Here is an 18,526-nt window from a genome sequence, read left to right as displayed (position 1 = left end):
ATGTATTATTTATATAATTTTTGTTCATTTCCTAACTTTTACCATTTTTGTAAGACAAGATAAAAACTTTTAAGGCGATTAAAAAAATGCATATCACAGGATTTTAGAGGTTAACAGTGTATGAATCTTGCGTTTCTGGCCATAAATGGCTACACATTGTGGACAGTGTAAACATTATCTTGTCCCCACAACATACGGGCTACACATGTCCAAATACACCGTTTACCACTGCAAACAAAGTAAGATAGTAATAATACATTTTTCCCAGTAAATCAATCATTAATTCTTCATCTAATATTCTGTTTATAACGCGACACGCTGAAAAACAACATCTCCCACAATCCACTCGGCCATTGTTATCGTTCTGCACATGACGTGGTCAGGAAGCGCTCTCCAGCCAAAACAGCTGGTTGAGTTTAGCTTAGCTGTAACTTTTTATTTTTCTGAATATATGTAATTTATTCAGAACAGAAGTCGTTTGTGCTTTTGGAGACGATCATTCACTGCCTTTAGCTTAACTGTAAGTGTTGTACAGAGGCATGAATTTCTTTGTTTCCTATTGTACTTAATGCAAAGTATTAGCTTTGAATTATCGCTAACAAGTAATTAAGCCAGGTAGCTAACAGTCAGGTAGCTAACAGCTAACCAGACAAAAAGAAAGAAGCTTTTTAATTGTGTTCCAACCAGCGGTCGAGGAAATACATGTGAAAATAAATGCGTCACAGCATTTAAAGTGAAATAAATAAACAAACCTGTAAGCGTTCACAGTAAATATGATGTACTCACTTTGCTTCTCCAAACAGAGATATGACAGTTAAACACTTTGATTCTTTTTACGCAACTAGCCGGCGGTACCGCCCATCATTGGAGAATAAAGCAGCCTATTCATCATTCAGCTGTTGGACTGTGCACCCTCTATCGGCTATTGACACAGTGTTGGTGCACGTTTCACAACCAAAACACACAGCTAAGAGAATCGTCAATGATCAGCCTAACTGACAATTAATGTAACTGATAGATCAGATCAGCTGGTATAGTAGATTTTGACTCAATTAAAAAGCACGATTTTGTCTTCATGGGCTGTGACACTGATAGTGTCTTTGTTCTGGTAAGTCCAGCATAGCAGCTGCTTGCCTTTGCATTTAATTGATCTGAGGCAAGCCATAGCATGTGAGCTTACCTCTTCTGTCTTTCACTGCAGTACTGCACAATGAAAAGCAACATCACATGCTTTTATTGTCACATCATCTATTTCTAAACTTGTTGCTGACTCTGCTGTTTTGGTTCTGCAGTTTCATGGGCTGAATGGAGGTTAACTGATTTGGACATACTCAACAGAGACCAAAACACAGTATGTGACTTTGTTTATCCTAACTACTCAGCATGTGTAAACCTCCCCTGAGGTCATGTCATTTACTGGAAGGCTTTAAATATCGTCAATATTTCCAAATGTTTTTATACTAGTGCCTTTAGAGTCATGTGATTTTTGTTATGAGAAGTCGGAGATCATGTGATTCAAGTGTGTGTGTGTGTGTGTGTGTGTGTGTGGGGCTTCTTTAATCAGACGTTTGTTCCCTGAGGTCCAGCATTAAAATGTCGCCTGTTCACGCTGCCTGTGCTTTGCTATTTGCTGCACCCCTGCTGGTGCTCAGTGTTCCTCCTATTTGGACCCAGCCAGAACAGGTGCACCTCTCCTATGGAGGTAAGTGTTTGACCTTTTCCACCTGACACATGTGGGATACAGTTTTTCCCCTTGGTCAAAGGAGCTTGCAAAGAAAAGCGTCTGGACTTCTTTAAGTTGCTTGAAGACGTTTCACCTCTCATCCGAGAAGCTTCTTCAGTTCTAAGGTCAAATGGTGGAGAGTCATCTGACCTCAGGAAATCACATGATAGGGTGGGGCCAGGTTTCACAATGAACACACCCGAAACTCTGGCTGATTGGGACCCACACCCAGTTTCACACCTTGGCTCAGGCGATTAGAGGATCATCAGGGGGTCCTTTTGTCCCTCTTTGGGGGGAAACTCCCACTAGGTTTAAATCTGGGACTCTCCACCATTTGACCTTAGAAGAAGCTTCTCGGATGAGAGGTGAAACGTCTTCAAGCAACTTAAAGAAGTCCAGACGCTTTTCTTTGCAAGCTCCTTTGACTACGATGACCTGGATGACTGAGAACCTTCACAGACATATTTTTCCCCTTTGAAATACACACAAGTATCCAGGTCACTTGCAGATTTACAGATGTTTTGTACAAATTGCTCAATATTCTGTTAACTGACTACATCTGACTTTTTTTCAGGCAGGTTCACAGAAATATTCCCTGACTGTATTTTTTGTCATGTAGGTTGAGGACACCGTTTAATTACCTAAACTTCCAAACCTGTATCTAATGCAGCATAAAAACCCTTTTGTTCTTTTCTTATGAAGGTGAAACATGTGGTACTCATTATTGAACTGATGTCTTTATGCAAGTACCTGGCCAACTCAAGTCTGCCTTTATAATGCTTCATCTTGCCAGCAGCAAGATCAAAAGTTCCACTCTTGTAAAGTCAGCTTTTTCACATCAGCATCTTTTGGCTTTAATAAATGCACCAGTAAGTGTATCCAATGTTCCTGTCAGACAAATCTGCATCACATTTCAAATAAATGGACTTTTCTTCTTCAGGAATGCCAGGCACTATGGTAGTGACCTGGACAACCTTCAATGAGACAGAGAGCAAGGTGGAGTATAGCCTTCTGGGGGCTCGGCTCTTTGAGATGAGCGCCATAGGACACGCGACTCTGTTTGTTGACTCGGGAACGGAAAAGAGGAAGATGTTCATTCACAGGGTCACACTCAGAGGCCTCAAACCGGCAGCTTCGTATGGTGGGTGGAGTTTTTATATAGCTGACATTAGGGTGGCTGTATCTGTAGGTCCTTTATTAATTAGATGGTTGGTGGTTTGATCCCTAGCTGCTCCAGTGAGTATGCCTAAAATACTGAAACCCACCTTGGTGTGTGAAGGTTAGATAGAAAGCACTTAGGTAGAAAAAATGCTTGTACGTATGGATGAATGAGGGATGTTATATAAAGCTTTACTTTAAGTACTCATGTAGAGTAGAAGAGCACTCTATACAAACGAATCTATTCTCCATTTAGCTTTTGGCTCTCACACCATCTCATGGATCACTTAACTGTGAAACTTTTTTCCTACATTTTTTTCCAGTCTACCACTGTGGCGGTGAAGAAGGCTGGAGCGACGTGTTCTTCTTCACTGCTCTTAATGACAGCACTACGTCCAGTCCCAGGTTTGCTTTTTATGGTGACCTCGGCAATGAGAACCCCCAGTCTCTGGCTCGACTGCAAAAGGAAACTCAGCTCGGAACGTACGATGTCATCTTACACATAGGTAACTTCTACCCTTCTAGATATTTTATCATTCATCATTGTAAAAGAGGCATTAAGTTATATAAACCGCAGCTTAAGGCATTAGTCATCCACAGCTTGTATTAACATAAATCAAATCAATTAAGCCAGCTGACATCCGACAGAGATATCTAATGAGGAGGCAATATATCATTGTGGTAATTACTGTAATTACCATAATAACACATAGTCATCATTTGCACTTATTTGCTTTGAGCATTATGGGATGGATTCTGGTCACTAGCCTGCTATTCATCACTTCACTGATTAAACTGCAGAGTGTAGGTTTTTGTTGTGCCAAAGAACCTAGTTTTGATTCACTGGATCGCCAGCTTTTATAATCTCTCCATTTTTAATAACAGGAAATAATGTTTCTTACCTTTTTATTTCTCCTCAATGTAAACACTAAGTGAACTACCTCTCCCGCTGGTTCAAGAAGGCACAGCAGTACAATTTGCAACACAACTTGCTGAGGGGGTTAATAATATATTAGTTCTTAAATATAGACATCTGAGTGATCTTAATGCTGTGAAGTCATAATGTATGAATAATGGGTGAAGCAGTGCATTTAGTTATTTTGTACCAGTCAAATGTCATTCATAGATTTTGTGTTTGTGTAATATTGGTAATATTAAAAGTGGGGAAAAAAACCTTTACCTCACATTTTGCAATATTTCGCTAGATATTCTATTTGGTACAGTGACATCAAATATCAATATTTTGTTAAATAATTCACGAACAAGAACGCTCATGTCATGCACCACCAACCTGAGAAAATGTTACATTAAACTGGTTCAATCAAAAAACCATCCTCCTAATTCAGAGCAAGCTAATGGCTCAGAAACAAAAACACAAGTATCAATTTTTGTGAAAAAAAATCACGAAAGAAAAAAGGAAAATGCATGAAAATCATCAAATAATAATCAACCAATCCTTGAAATCTAGTTCCTTCAATAAAAAACAGTAAAGTGTAAACTTTACTGTTTTAAACATATTGGCCTTTAAGTTGACATTTCTTGTTCTTGAGTTAAAAAGAGTCAGGATTTCTAAGGATCATCTGAAGTTTAAAGTGAAAGAGAGCAGCTGTTGACAAATGGCGCTTTATCACAAGCAGTTACACAAAGTTAGAGATCAGCAGATTTATGTACATCTCTGCTTCAAATACCAGTTTACATTTTTCAAGTGTGATGACTGATGGCTTAAAATGGTTTATTTATACTTTTACAATAATTCTGTCATCGCTGGACATGTTTGCTGTTGTTCAACATCTAAATCACCAAACTGTCGAAGCAGTTCTTGTAAAGACTGGTGCAGCGATCGTGTCTGTGCCGGGAATAAGAAAATAGAGAGAAACTGTTTAATTTAGTTTCCCATAATAACAGAAAGCAAGGAAAAGCAAGATGATGTAATCCCCCGTGAAACTATAAACTGTCATTTATACATTTTGGGGTTTTGATGATAGGCACAGTCAGACTAGTTGTCTCCCAGTTTCTAGCTGCGTTGTGGTTTTAGCTTCATTATGTTTAGCTTCTTTATATCTAACACTAGAAACGAAACAGCAAAATGCCAAAACTACGTAAGAGTTCAGCTCTCTTGAAATAAATTCTGACAATATAAATCTAGTGAAGCTGATTAGATGGTACTGCTTGGGGAAACTTAATCTGCACATCTTGTTTTTACATTATGCTGGCAAAGAGTGAAATCATGTAAAAGATTCTAATCTATAGATTTTATGTGCTTGTTTTACAGGAGACTTTGCCTATGACATGCATGAGGTAATTTACCCTTCTATCTTTCCAGTCTTGTGAAATGTGATCAAACCTGCACCTAGTTTCAATTAAGGTCACTGACAGCAAAGTTCTTATACTCTTAAAATCACTCTGATATATCCCTGATTCCAATAAGACAGAAGAGATAAGCCACTTTACCTTTCTCTACTGCACACCACTGTTTGTCCTCAGGGCATGTGAGAGCTTTCAGCTGTGGTTGGGACATTAGCATTGCTGTGAAACGCCTTAAGCCCGCAGTGAAAGATGAGAGTACGGATTGTGTCGCCCAAGTATTTCATGAATAAAAGTGGTGCTACTCAAAACCACAGATCTTAAGTCCCAATAACATATTGGCTCATATGAAATCCTCACAGCTGTCACCTTTCATATTAGAGGACATAACCTTGTCTCGGATGCTAATATCATTTTCCCTTAAATAACTTTGCGCGTTATTAATGCTGTTTTTTAATAGGGAGAGAATGTAAAATGCAATCATCAGGCTGCTGCAAAAATTAATAACCATAATTCATCTGAGCTGTGTTCTCAGCTGGAATGTGCAGGCACCACCTGCGGCTTCGCTGATATTATAAATAGAAAAACAGAGAGAGAATTTAGCCTGAAAGGTCGTTAATGGCTGTGGCAGGTAAAAGCCATCAGAGGAGAAATGAACCGCGGTGTGCTTTTAAAGCACCGCAGACAGTATTGGGATATTTAAGACGAACTCTTCAAGTTCCATTGAGGTTTATTTGGTAGCCTGTGCTACGTTCCTGAAGCATTCTGGAAAATGGACTGAATGTGCAAAAATGAACACTGTCTTAACAGGAAGTTCTTTGACATCATGTTTAATGGCTCAATGACACTGTGTGATTCCAGGATAATGCCAGGATTGGAGACGAGTTCATGAGGCAGATCGAGTCCATAGCTGCCTACGTGCCCTACATGACCTGTCCCGGCAACCATGAAGCTACATAGTAGGTGAAATTCAACTGAATCTCTCTGCTGTCTCTCTCATTCATACGATGCATCCATAGGTGGAAGTCAGGCACACGTTCATTACAAAAACACGTTCTTTCTCACACAGCATCTGTTTGTCTGCTGTCTGCCTTCAGCTCTGTTTTTCTTTTTCTTTATATTTGCACCACATTCTGCTCACAGAGCCAGGAGTGTAATTAATGGGTTTTGGACAGAAAAACAGCAGTGCATGCTATATCTCAAGGCTAGCCCCATCAGCTGCACTTTTTCTTCTGCAAAATAGAGAGCACACTCGGTTAGTCCTGAAAAGTCTTTACTGTACCGTTTGAACAGATGGGAGCTATTTTTGTCTCCGAAGTCTGGAGCAGCATTAGGAGCCACCAAGTTCTAAACAAGTCAACACTGTCCAAAACTAACATTAGTCTGACTGGGAATCATCAGCTTAATATCTGTTTTTGAGTTTCCAGAGATGGCCTGCGGTGGTGGGAACTGTCAGTATTTTCACTCACGGTTACCAAATGTGCTCTTTGCATCTGAGTGTGGGAACTTATCTGGATGAAAACACAAGACAAAGCCTTAGTTAAATGGTAAAATCTTAAATTAAAGTAAACTATTTCATAATTTTTCAAACAAAACCCTGAAACATTGCTTCTTCTAGCTTCTTAGATGTCAGGTTTTACAGCTTTCCCTGATTTTATCTATAACACTTTAGTAAATCACATATAATAAAGGCTTTTGTGCTGTTTTGGAGATACCAAGCAGTCTGAAGGAGTCAGCTTGGGTTAAAGAAACTGTGCAGTAAATAGTCAGTGAATGTTTTAGAGCAAAAGAGCCATATGTAATAAAATAATCTGCAGATTAATTGATGATAAAAAAAACCCCAGCTTACAGTGCGACTCTACATGCAATCATGTATGCATAGATATTATTCAGTGGGTTGCCCCCCATTAGCTTCATAATTACAACTCGACAATTCTCCCTTATAAAATAAAAAAACACATTATTACAATATGTCACTTAACTGTTTCAGTACATTAAATTACACATTTATTAGTTATAGTTAAAGTCAGACTTCTATAGACATTCATATGGTTTTTATCATGAGGATCAGCAGCGAATGGATCCCTGAATTCCAACAACATCTGCTGGAGTTAGAAACTTTCAGTGGTGTCTGATCCTGCACCATAATATTTACTTGCCGCTTCTATACGGGGACCGTTCTCACTCTCTTGGCTTTGCCATGTGTAATAGGACTACTGTGTGCCTCTTTATTAAGGAGCTGCTAACAGTAGTCTCTTTTTCTTGGCGCTGCATCCCGACATAAGAACCTGATATCAAAAACCAGCTCGGTGCATTACATAACCAGAAATGCAGCTCTCCCCCCCGCCCCCTCTTCTTCTATACCTAAATATGTGTTTCGTTCTGTGGTGTCGTTCAGAATCCAAGTATACCCAGCAGCTGGGCCCTGCTTTTCTTCCTCACTTTCTGTTGTGCTCCGTCTCACTGTACTTCTCTGTTACTCTCGCTTTCCAACCTCAAAACCTAATGAGTTAAAGGCGATTAAAACGGAGCCGACCACAAAGGTTTTCAGTCAGCATTCCAGCTGCATGAGAACAGCCGGTCCACGGAAGATGCTAAGGCCCCAGTCAAGGCTGTCTTTGTTCACCAAGATGAGCACGTGGTTCAGCAGACCAACGGTCATCATCTGAAACAATGATATGCTCCATGAATATTACAACTGGATCCTTTAAGTTGTCATACTGCCTGGATTTAGCCCATCAGATGATGAAAGGAAAGAGTTGACGAGCAGGGAAAATCTTACTGGGCCAGTTGAAGCAGACGGGTTGTTCTGAATTTGACATCCAGATTTCTATCTCAGTGTTAATTTAAAAAACCCACACATTTAGCTGGAAAGATGACAATCTGACTTAGAATGACTCACATTTTTTGCTGAACTCCTATACAGATCAATGACACAAATGAACGCTTGTCATGTCTGTGCTAAATTACATTTCCACTGCTGAACTACAGACTTGATAGCTTGTTTTTGATTTAGTTTCAGCCAGTGAATACATTTCCTGTATGTCTAAAAATCCAGTGATTCAAAACTAAACAAAACAGAACAAAAAACCTTTTTCTGTGTTCCCAGATCCTTAAAATGCCTGCTGATACCATTTTTAGCCACAAGATGGGAGTATGAACTTATATTAGGACTCTTCCTTATTCACCACAGTGATCACATTTGGCTGTGAAATTTCAATCACAACAGATTTGTTTGGGATAAAGAGCTCATCCTTATGCTTTTACGTTAGGGTGAATGACTTAAGTAAAGATTTTTTTGTATTATCTATACTAAAAGATGAAAAAATGTCCTTCATATAATAACTTTGAAATAAAGTTCGTACCTATAGCTATTTTTAACATTTTAAAGGTGCCATCTGTAGGATCAGCCTGCCATTGTGCACATGAAATGATGTTGAAACAAGCGGCTCACAAACTGACCTTTGCTGGGTTATCATGCTGACCATTTAAACCTGACCTCAGTGCCCACCCAAACTACAGGTGACATTACTTTAAGACTTATTCAGCATTAGTTAAGAGCTCTGTGATCCTCCTTTTGGGTCCTGAATCCTGGCCTTTAACCTCTGACCCTGCTGCTCTCAAGTTACCCCTAACTCAACATTACCCCTAGCCCTACATTAAACTTGTCAATTCAGGGATCTGCTACCCTACTCTGGCTGCTGCCGAGGAAATTGCCTCTTTTTCCCACCTCCCCTACGTAAGATAAGAAAATAATTGTTCCCATCACCTTGCTTAGTTAATGGCCTGTTGAGAAGACTGGCTCCTGCCTTCTAAATTAAAAACTGTGAAAAGAGTCTGACAGATTGGAGTCTGGGAGAGCTTCCCATGAAATATTTTTTTTAATTTTTACTCTTTTGCGTTGTAAAATTTGGAGATGCTGGTTTGATAGTGTTTTAGCATCTCTCGAGTTTCCAATTAGTATGTGTCTGTTTCATGTAGTGCAATGAGCAGCGATGGACTGATCACTTTAAGTGTCCGGCTATATCTAGATCAATAAAAACCGCCATGACTCGGTGGTGAAACCACTGCAGGACTACCTCAAAACTGGATTCCTCTGATGACTGCTGGATGTAAAATTACAGTCTTCTTTTAAAACGATGTCATGGTTTTAAGAGAGGTATATTTAGAGACATGTTCTTGATTGACAGCTGTGGCACTCTCGGTCATGGTGGCTCCTACTCGCTTATCCCATGTCCGGCTCCACCCAAGCTCCCTCATGTTGACCAGAGTTTGATTATCTGGCTCCACTTGCTGACCATGATTTTAAGCCTCAGACTATTCCATCACTAAGCTATAGGTTGATGTCACAGAGGCTACTTTGCGTTTCTGCCCAGCCTTTAATTTAGAGAGGGATCCTCTGATAGCTTGCATGTAGCAGTGTTTATAGTTCCTTTAAATATCTATGACCTTCCAGGAGGTCTTAGAGGTTGATGGTTGTTTTCAACCGATGAGGTATAACGCCAAGTCTTCTGCCAGGTTTAGATGACAAATGAAAAAGCACATAAATCAAAAGAACTGCACCAAATGCAGGGGCTTTTTTTCCACGAACAGCTGGTTTATTGTATTTCAGAGAAAGCTTGGAATTATCTTAAATCTATTCTGAATGGATTGCAGTTTTTCCAGGCGCTGGTATAATCATCTCAAACTATGAGAAAGCAGCAGTTTGGGGTGCTAAGTGCTGCTTCTCATTTATTCAAGGAATGTAGAGTGCACGATCAGTCCATCTCATTGCGTTTCTCGCTATATTGTTTGTTCACAGCAACTTCTCCAACTACAGGAATCGCTTCAGCATGCCAGGCCAGACCGAGAGCCTGTGGTACAGGTAAGGGAGCTGCTTTAACAGCAATCAATTAATGCACCGAAGCAGGTGAACGAATACGAAAGCATGTCATTGCAAGCCCTGCACACACCACTCGTGATGAGTAATTCATTGTTTTCTAACAGCGGGCCCATGTGAAGTGTCATGTTAAGTGTGTCAAACGTCCTGCTGTATTTCAGTAAGCATTAATGAGTCAGCAGAGGAGTATAGAGCTCTCTTAGTATAGCTTACTTCTCCTATCTCACACACTGAGACTACACAAAGGAGCTATACATCTGACAGGTGTGACTCATCGCCCACCACAGGCCTCCTTCTGTCAGACAGTAAGATAATACAGTACATTGCTACACCACAGGCCAGCTGCCCACTCTCTGGGCAGGGCTGCTGGCTGAGAGCCTTCCACTCATGTGCACAGTTAGGAGGCAAAGAGAAACTCCATCCAGGCAACTGACTGCAACTGGAAACTGTTCATAACATTAAGCACACATGTACAGTGGCACTCTTCCATTAACCCTACAGCACGGACATGTAAGCACTCACAGTACAGTGCGGCCTTTTAAAGAGCAGTTTAGTCTATTTTATAACAACATGTGAGTGACGCAACGTCGTCTGGATCTCGGAGTATTTTTCACACTTTGCGGTTTAAAGTGAGACCTGCTCTTGCTTATCAGATGACTTTTAACACGCTTCCTCTCCTGGGTCAGTGCCGTGTATTATTTTAACAATGTCTCCGCAGCTGGAACCTGGGCTCAGCGCACATAATCTCCATTTCCACCGAGGTTTACTTCTATCTTGACTTTGGCCAGGACCTCCTCTTCAAGCAGTACGACTGGCTGGAGAAAGACCTGGAGGTTAATGACCACAACAATTCCATCTGTCCACTGTGGCTAAGTCCTTTCTTTTGTTCCCACACTTGCTTTGACCTCTTTTTTTCTCATTTTAAGACCAAGGTCATTTTATATCATTATAATATTCAGAATTCTCATTTCAGTGAAAGTAAGAGCATGTTGCTGAATTTGTTTCCCTGTTTTAACGTGGCACATGTGTGGCTCCACTTTTGTTTCATCTAGGAGGCCAACAAGCCCGAGAACAGAGCAGTGCGTCCTTGGATCATAACCATGGGGCACCGGCCCATGTACTGCTCTGATGATGACCAGGATGACTGTACTAAGTTTGAATCCTATGTATGTAAGAGTGTTGTCTGTTAATTTACTTACATTGCTACAGTGAGAAATGGTTTATATTATATAATAATTTTTCACAATTAATTGTGTAGGGCACTTATTAACCTTCCTGCCTTCTTGGGACCTTTTTGTGCCACTGCTATGTGTTAAATGGCTGCCATTTCCACTGTGTTCAGTGGAATATAACCAAACTTGCCACAGGATAGTTTTTACCTGTCAATGTTAATATTCCAGTGTGAATTCCTTAAATCAGCCTAAAATGGCTGAGCAGCAGAAATCCCCACACCCATCACCCTGGGGACCATTTTCTGCCCATTGACTTCCATTATAAACGCTATTTTTCAACCCCAAATTATCATCATATGATTTTATTTTTTCTTCTTTTCTTGGATGTCAATGAAGACTCAGGGCCTTGAAGTTTTAATTTTTAAATTGCAAAAAAAATGCAAAAAAAATAATGGCAGGTCAAAATGTATGTTGGTGCCAATCTTTGGTCCATCTAAAGGCCTACTTATAATGACAATCACATATTACTTCAACTGGTTTTTTGTGGAAATATTTAGTTTCGTTTTTTGGTTTTTGGGGCTTATAACACAGGGCGCTCATGTAATAACACTGGGATTTGAAGGGTTAAAACAACGAAAATATAATTAAAACTTTACATGAATATTTCAGGGAGAAGTAGTTTTACAAGGTTGGCTAATTTAAAGTGGAATAAAATATGGATATATGGTCTTTTTATGGCGTGGCTGAGAATGGTCCCTAGGGTGATGGGTGTGAGTTTTTTAAAGGATGGCAGGAGGGTTAATGTAACTCCCAGGCTGATGTTTTTATTGTTGGACTAGAGTAGCTTTGGATGATTTACAATCCCCACAGATAATACAGTGTGTGAAAGAAGATGTTTTAACTCCTTCGCTCCCCCTTTGAAGATTTTTTCTGATTGGTTGTCCTTTGCAAATACAAGATTGAACAAAACAGAAGTTGGGCAAGCCCGACTTGTGTTCTTCATATGACAATATTAAACATTCAGATTAATCTGAAGGCTGAGCTTTGGTTCACATAAGCTGGGCTCATTATTTAAACCTTTGACTATGTCTAAAATTTTATAGAAAAATGATCGAAAACATGTACAGACAGGCTGAATGTCTAGCTTAGTAAAGGGTGATAGTGCCACCCATACCAGTGCCTTGTGGGGTATGAGTGTGGTGTTGTTTAGCTAAATTCCAGACTCTTTACTAGTACTATTCTGTATTACCATATCGGTAATTCACTCTATAGGTGTGATGTAATTTTACTACTGCAAACGTCATGTTGTCATTACCTTAAAATACCGTGAGCCTTGGCTTTAAAGAAGCTGCTGTTAATTGGGAGCTGTGTTCCCGGTTATGTAAACAGCAGCATGTTTGTGTTGTTAAACATTTTATTTTTATCACATAATGTTATTTGCAGGATTTATTTTCACAGCCTTGCTTTACACTTAAATTGCCCCTGCTAGGAGACATGACAAGCATGTTGCAGACTGGCCAGTCCACAGAACCCATAAGCAGCACGGCGTGCTGGCGAAATCACTGTAATTTGGAGCAAATAGTTTCCACCGGGGCTTGCTTCTCTCAACACTTGGCATTGTTGAGAGTGAGGCAGGCACAGGTAATGGATGCCTGCCAGATAGTGTTTCACCCAGCAGGTAGTGGTTTGGATGTTAATGTCAATTCATATTGTCATTATACCTCTCTCACCTATGTCTCAGGTCCGTCTGGGAAGGAATGACACAAAACCACCGGCTCCAGGTCTTGAGGATCTATTTTACCGTTATGGTATGCTACCTAGTCTGTGTGCTGCTAATGGGTGTTTAATATTGCAAATTTGCACACTTAGACTAATGTCCTAACAGCAGAGCAAACCAAACACCAGGCCTTCTGTCTGGCTGAAATGCTAACAGCCTGTTTTCAAAATGTTTTTCCTGTATTACGTTTCTCAGACTTTTCGCTCGGTTTTAATTATTTAATTTGTGATGAATCGCTGTCAGGTTTTGTTTCTCTGATCGTAAGGTTTTGTTGTTTGTTGAGAAATCTGCAAATTAAATAGGCACAGGTTCTGAGGAACTTTCAGTTGCACCACTGAGCTGTTTGTGTATGCTTCTCATCTATGAAAGGGTTTTTTTTTCCCCCCACAGGAGTGGATGTGGAGTTGTGGGCACATGAGCACACGTATGAGAGGCTGTGGCCTGTGTATGGTGATAAGGTCAGCTGGTGCATTCTTACTTCACCCCATCCTTCATCCTTGCATTCCCCTGTTGTAAACTAGTGTTCCAAACTTATTGTGCTTTGCTCCTTGAAGGTATTCAATGGCAGCAGAGAACAGCCTTACGTGAACCCCAAAGCTCCAGTCCACATTATCACAGGCTCTGCTGTGAGTAGTTTCACGTCACTGTGTCACTGTTAACATTTTTGTGTGCAGGTCAGTGCGCAAAGTGACAGTGAAATCAACAGAAATGCCGTTATGTATGGTAAACAGCTCTGTCTGTGCAGCAGCTGGTCTGCTACATGAGTTTAGTACCATCTGTTGGTCTGGTTAACTCTTTTCTGATGTGGTGGTGAACAGTGCAGAGTACACTTTGTCATCCAACCACAGAGGGATTAGTCATTGGGATATTAAAATGCAGACAGACTCACACCGAGGCACAGCCGCAGTTGTAAATGTCAGAGTCTGAGGAAGGCATGTGGCTCCTATCTTAAAGGCTCTGTGTAATTCCTGGTTAATCTTCTGCAGGGCTGCAGAGAGAAGACTGACAAGTTCAATCCAAACCCCAAAGAGTGGAGTGCTTTCCGCAGCAGAGACTACGGCTACAGCCGTATGCAGGTGGTCAATGGAACCCACCTGTACTTGGAGCAGGTGTCTGATGACCAGGTGAGCACACGAGGAAGAATGTGTGAGTGCGATTCATTTTACGACCAAGGAATATTGCTCGGATGATGACAAAGACTTTTCTGTGTGTTCCAGAATGGGAAGGTGATTGACAGCATATGGGTGGTGAAAGAAAAACATGGCTTCTCTGCCCGGGTATGAAGACTGTCTTTCTTAAAGCAAATGCACTTTGAGCCCAAAACAAGTACTTTTTGCCTCCAAACCAATTATGCGGTGATCATAAAACTTATTCCTGCTCATTTGATTTCACTGAGCCTTGTGCAATTTTAAAAACACCTACCGTATTTTTTGGACTATAAGGCACACTTAAAATCCTTTAAATTTCTCAAAAATTGACAGTGCACCTCATAATCCGGTGCGCCTTATGTATGAATTCTGGTTGTGCTTACTGACTTTGAACCGATTTTATATGGTACACGGTGCTCAAAAATCTGTCAAAAAACGTTTTAGTACGATTTTGGTAAGCTACGAAGCCGCAACGCTTGATGGATTGTCGGAGCATTACGGCTACCATAGTCAGGAGCATTGTGGAGTAATCTGGGTCCAAAACTCCGTCTTCTTCAGGTCCCAAAGTCAAACGATCACTATGGCATTACTGAGAGTTGAAAACTGTCTAAATTCTTTCATCTTTAATAAAATGATCAGCGTTGCTGCTTTACCAGGTGTATCAATTAAGTTTAACATCCAGGCATCCATGAAAACAGAATCTATTAAATTTAACAGTTAGAAGTTAGCAGGAAGTTAGCTCGCTAGCTTCCACCTAAGCATGATATAGCATGTTCTGACTGAGAGATTTCTGAGAAAATTAAAAGGTACAGCTCTGCTATCACTTCCAGCATAAATGAAGACAGAAAACTAAACAGCAGTGACTTTTGTAGGGTTACTGAAGTTGGGCTAGCTGGTATATAATGATGTGCTACGTGATTGCTAGCGACACAGCTATGTTAGCATAACAAACACAGTGAAGCTGGAGGATGAACGCCAACCTTTTTCCACTCGAAAGTTAATGTGAGGGTTCCTAATGGTTAGAGACAAATGCAATCGCATGGCAGGATGCTGTAAACGGACCAAACTTCAGTCAGGAGAACAACTGAGATAATCCATCCACAATACGAGGTTAGTCATTACTATACTGCAACAACATGGGAATAGAGCCGCTGCCAGAGAATTCAACATTAATGAATCAATGGTACAGAAGTGGAGGAAGCAAGAAGAATGAGTTCAGTAAAGTTTGACTTATCTGACTGGTTTGTTTTGCTTAATGCGCAAAATCCGGTGTGCCTTATGGTCTGAAAAATACGGTAGTCTGATACTCTACTGTAAATTTGCTGTATATAATGTGACTGTAATTTACTGAAAGGTGTTCTGATTTTCTATGAACATTGGAATAAAAAAATGTCTTATGTTTGATTATATTTGGATTTTCTCACTGTAATTCATCCACTGCAGTAAGCTTCAGTTGTTAGTTGAACTTTCCTTTAGAAAGTAGATGTAGGTCCCTTTATTTCTGCCTGAATCGGACAGGATGAATCTGGCAGACAAAAATCTGCATTCCCCTTAGAGAATATTTTTCATTTCAAAAACCTGCAAATGCACTTAGACATATCAGGTCTCTTCTCTATCAGGCTATCAAGAGGACAGATTCTCCCTTGGCTAATCCTATCAGGTTATTGGAACCTTATTTGATAGCACATCTGTGTGGCCGTCAGACAGAAAGACACATGGAACCTCACGCCTGCACAAAAGCACTATTATGCAACTCAGGGATGCTTGTGGCTTTGGCTAATACAGAGTGAGACAAGACTCTCCAGAATGTTTCTCATGCCGTGACGCTTACCACTGTGGCAGTATTAGTCCCTAATAACACCATGCTGCTTCTGATGACTACTGGCAGACAGCCATTGCACATCTGCATAGATCTGTGTGTTGAGCCGTCTAGCTGTCTGTTAGCGCCAGAAGGCAATTATTATCTCTCTGTACAATTCTGTTGACACAACGTGCTCTACATGCAGAAACGCAGCGATCCATGAACGCTACAAACGACGTAAGATACGTCATTGTATTCGTAAGACGCTTTCATCCAAAGCACATGCAATGCAACGTGTGGATGCACTGATTTTATTTTAGACAAATGAAGAACTTATCAAAGAAAAGACAAAATGTGAGCAGGGCCGCAAGATCTGTCAAAGCAAATTAGTGAGAAGCTGATAGTTGTTGTGGAAACACAAAAGTCAGGCGTCTAGCCAACCGAGAATTTGTCACTGATGTCGACACTGCACAGTGCAGTGTGTCTGGCATAGGAAAAAGACACACGGGGAACAACGATCACACCTCACGCTCACATGCTTTTTGGCATGTCTACCCACTGCTAACTGCCACTAACACACAGCTTCACGGCTGTAAAAGTTTATCTGTGGAGTAGGCCCTCCACTACGGAGTTCCTAACCTTTGACCTTCTCATTCCATACTCACCCCAAACCAGGAAGAGGAGGAGGCCCTGAGTGAGTACAGGCTGTCTAGACCAGCTTGGAGCTCGAGATCACATGGAAATAACCAAATATATATGATCCAGCAAGACTTTGTTGTTTTCCAGACAGTTGTTTATGTGCAACATATGATGCAAAACTGGACGAATGGAAAATTCTTGCCCTAAATAATGAGCAAGTCCTGTGGCGAACACATTCCTCATCAATTAGTTCATGTGATTTCCTTTTCTTTGATCACAATCCAGGAAAAAAAGACCAAGAAGAAAATAATATGTGACTTCAGACGGCACGTTTTTTGCTTGAAATATGGCTTATTACAGCAAGAGGCACAGCAGGTTTCTAGTGTTGTGGTCAAAGACGTTTGTTAACAGATATCATTCTTGCCTTACACATTGCAAAATATTTTTTTAGAGGCGAAATTGTCAGAACGATGGAAATCAGATTCATTTGCTTAGTTTAACAAGACTTAAGGAGACTGATAACAACCGTTTAAAATACCTTGCTGCTCACTGATCGTATAGATACGTGTGTTGTAAACACCAGTGCAAGAGGTCAAAGGGCTACAGTATGTGTTACATTTGACTGGAATTTGCCCTTTAACTCAGCTGAAGTTCATGGCAAGTTGATGACTGGAGTAAAACCGGATCTTCTGTCTCGTTAGATAACTAACCTGACACTGGCAGGGCCACTCTGTCTTCATGCTTAACTCCATCACAGCAGGCTAATTCTAATGATACACAACAGCTATTTATCCAACCCCAAGCTTATTGGTGAGTAAACCCAGAAAGTAATGAACTCTCCTTGGACCACATGTGAGATTGGGAAGCCAATGTCTCTTTCTATAAAGCAAAAAAGCTGTGAAGCCTCTTGAGAAGACTCTCTAAATTTTCTTCAGCTAAATTCTGTGGCTTACCAATAATATTTATCTATTTTCAGAGTCTCTAGTAGCTCTCACTCTCAACAACAAGCTTCCTCAGGAGACAGGAGGGCTTCTGTGTGGTATTTCTCCCCACGGGTGATCAAGGCCCGGCAAATGATCACAGGGAGACTGGGAACATGTGTAATGAATTCAAGCTTCAGATGCTGGATCTTGGCGGTATTTCATCAATCCAGAGGCTCAATGCTCTTCCAGAACCAAAGTGCCAGTATTAAGCAGCCTCAGACCACCACCAAAGCAACAGCCAGAACAGCCTGCTGTTGCTTTGGTGGTATCGTGGCACATTCTTACCATAATTCCACTCTCAATATAAACACCACAATAACCTACAGGGCTTGGCAACACAGCATCAACCGAAACAGGAGATGTGAACCATGTCTATTGCCACAGTAAATCTGGACTAAACAAGATAGCACCCATGCTTAAACAGTTCTGTTTTTCTACTTGCACAAAGTGAAAGAGGGAAAATACAAAGCACATTTTCTCCAAAAGAAAAATGTAAACCAAAATAGATCAGACTGGGCGTTTGATGAAAGTAATATTCCTAAAGCCACGAGGAGCAGGTTGGCTGGGTTGAAATAACACTGAAAGCAAAGTTTAAAGCCCCAAACTGATAAACCTCTTTTGGAGCCCAACTGCGTGCACTCTGTCACCACAAGATGTCTGAATGACATTAATATAACAAGGTCAGGCACACATTAGTTTTTTTTTTAACTGCTTATGTAACTCAGGGCCACAGGGGAGGCTGGAGCCTATCACAGGGCAAAAGATGGGGAACACCTAGCAAAGGTCCAGCACAGACAAACAGAAACCACATGCATACCTTTGACTAATATAGAATCACCTATTAACCTAAAGCCCCAGCTGAGCAGGAAGTTCAAACCTACTTGCTATGAGGCAACAGCGCTAACCACTGATAAAAATAGTCAGTGTTACCTTTATTACCTG

General features: G+C 40.7%; 2 protein-coding genes across 7 annotated transcripts in view; one reads left to right on the top strand and one right to left on the bottom strand.

Annotated features, from left to right (window-relative positions):
• LOC147307427 (KATNB1-like protein 1) overlaps positions 1-18,526 on the bottom strand; it is a 39,830-nt gene that overhangs the window by 3,113 nt on the left and 18,191 nt on the right. The window contains exon 1 of one of the 5 annotated variants that reach the window (XM_086273978.1): positions 787-1,040. The exons of 3 other annotated variants lie outside the window; for them this stretch is intronic. The gene's annotated coding sequence lies outside the window, so the exon portion shown is untranslated. Of the gene's footprint in view, positions 1-752; positions 1,041-18,526 lie in introns of those variants that run through there. One more of the 5 variants, XM_086273979.1, reaches the window with a different exon arrangement.
• On the top strand, positions 373-15,570 carry acp7 (acid phosphatase 7, tartrate resistant (putative)). Of its 2 annotated transcripts, none has more exons than XM_086273973.1 (15): positions 373-520; positions 1,293-1,351; positions 1,565-1,702; positions 2,664-2,864; positions 3,205-3,387; positions 5,154-5,179; positions 6,047-6,144; positions 9,987-10,049; positions 10,783-10,897; positions 11,117-11,230; positions 12,978-13,044; positions 13,404-13,471; positions 13,568-13,639; positions 14,000-14,137; positions 14,231-15,570. In XM_086273973.1, exons 3-15 carry the CDS (start codon positions 1,594-1,596, stop codon positions 14,294-14,296), a joined length of 1,320 nt encoding a protein of 439 aa, XP_086130099.1. In that variant the 5' UTR covers positions 373-520; positions 1,293-1,351; positions 1,565-1,593; the 3' UTR covers positions 14,297-15,570. The 2 variants fall into 2 exon arrangements, with proteins under 2 accessions (XP_086130099.1, XP_086130101.1); XM_086273975.1 differs by lacking the exon at positions 373-520 and adding an exon at positions 846-1,108.

Source organism: Aulonocara sp. 'chitande type north' Nkhata Bay, linkage group LG19, assembly GCF_057382095.1.
Source record: "Aulonocara sp. 'chitande type north' Nkhata Bay isolate Kocher_YH1m ecotype deep benthic linkage group LG19, A_spYH_male_GT1.1, whole genome shotgun sequence".
Classification (NCBI taxonomy): Eukaryota; Metazoa; Chordata; class Actinopteri; order Cichliformes; family Cichlidae; genus Aulonocara; species Aulonocara sp. 'chitande type north' Nkhata Bay.
Note: the sequence above shows the minus strand (reverse complement) of the source record. Positions and strands in the feature narration are given on the sequence as shown.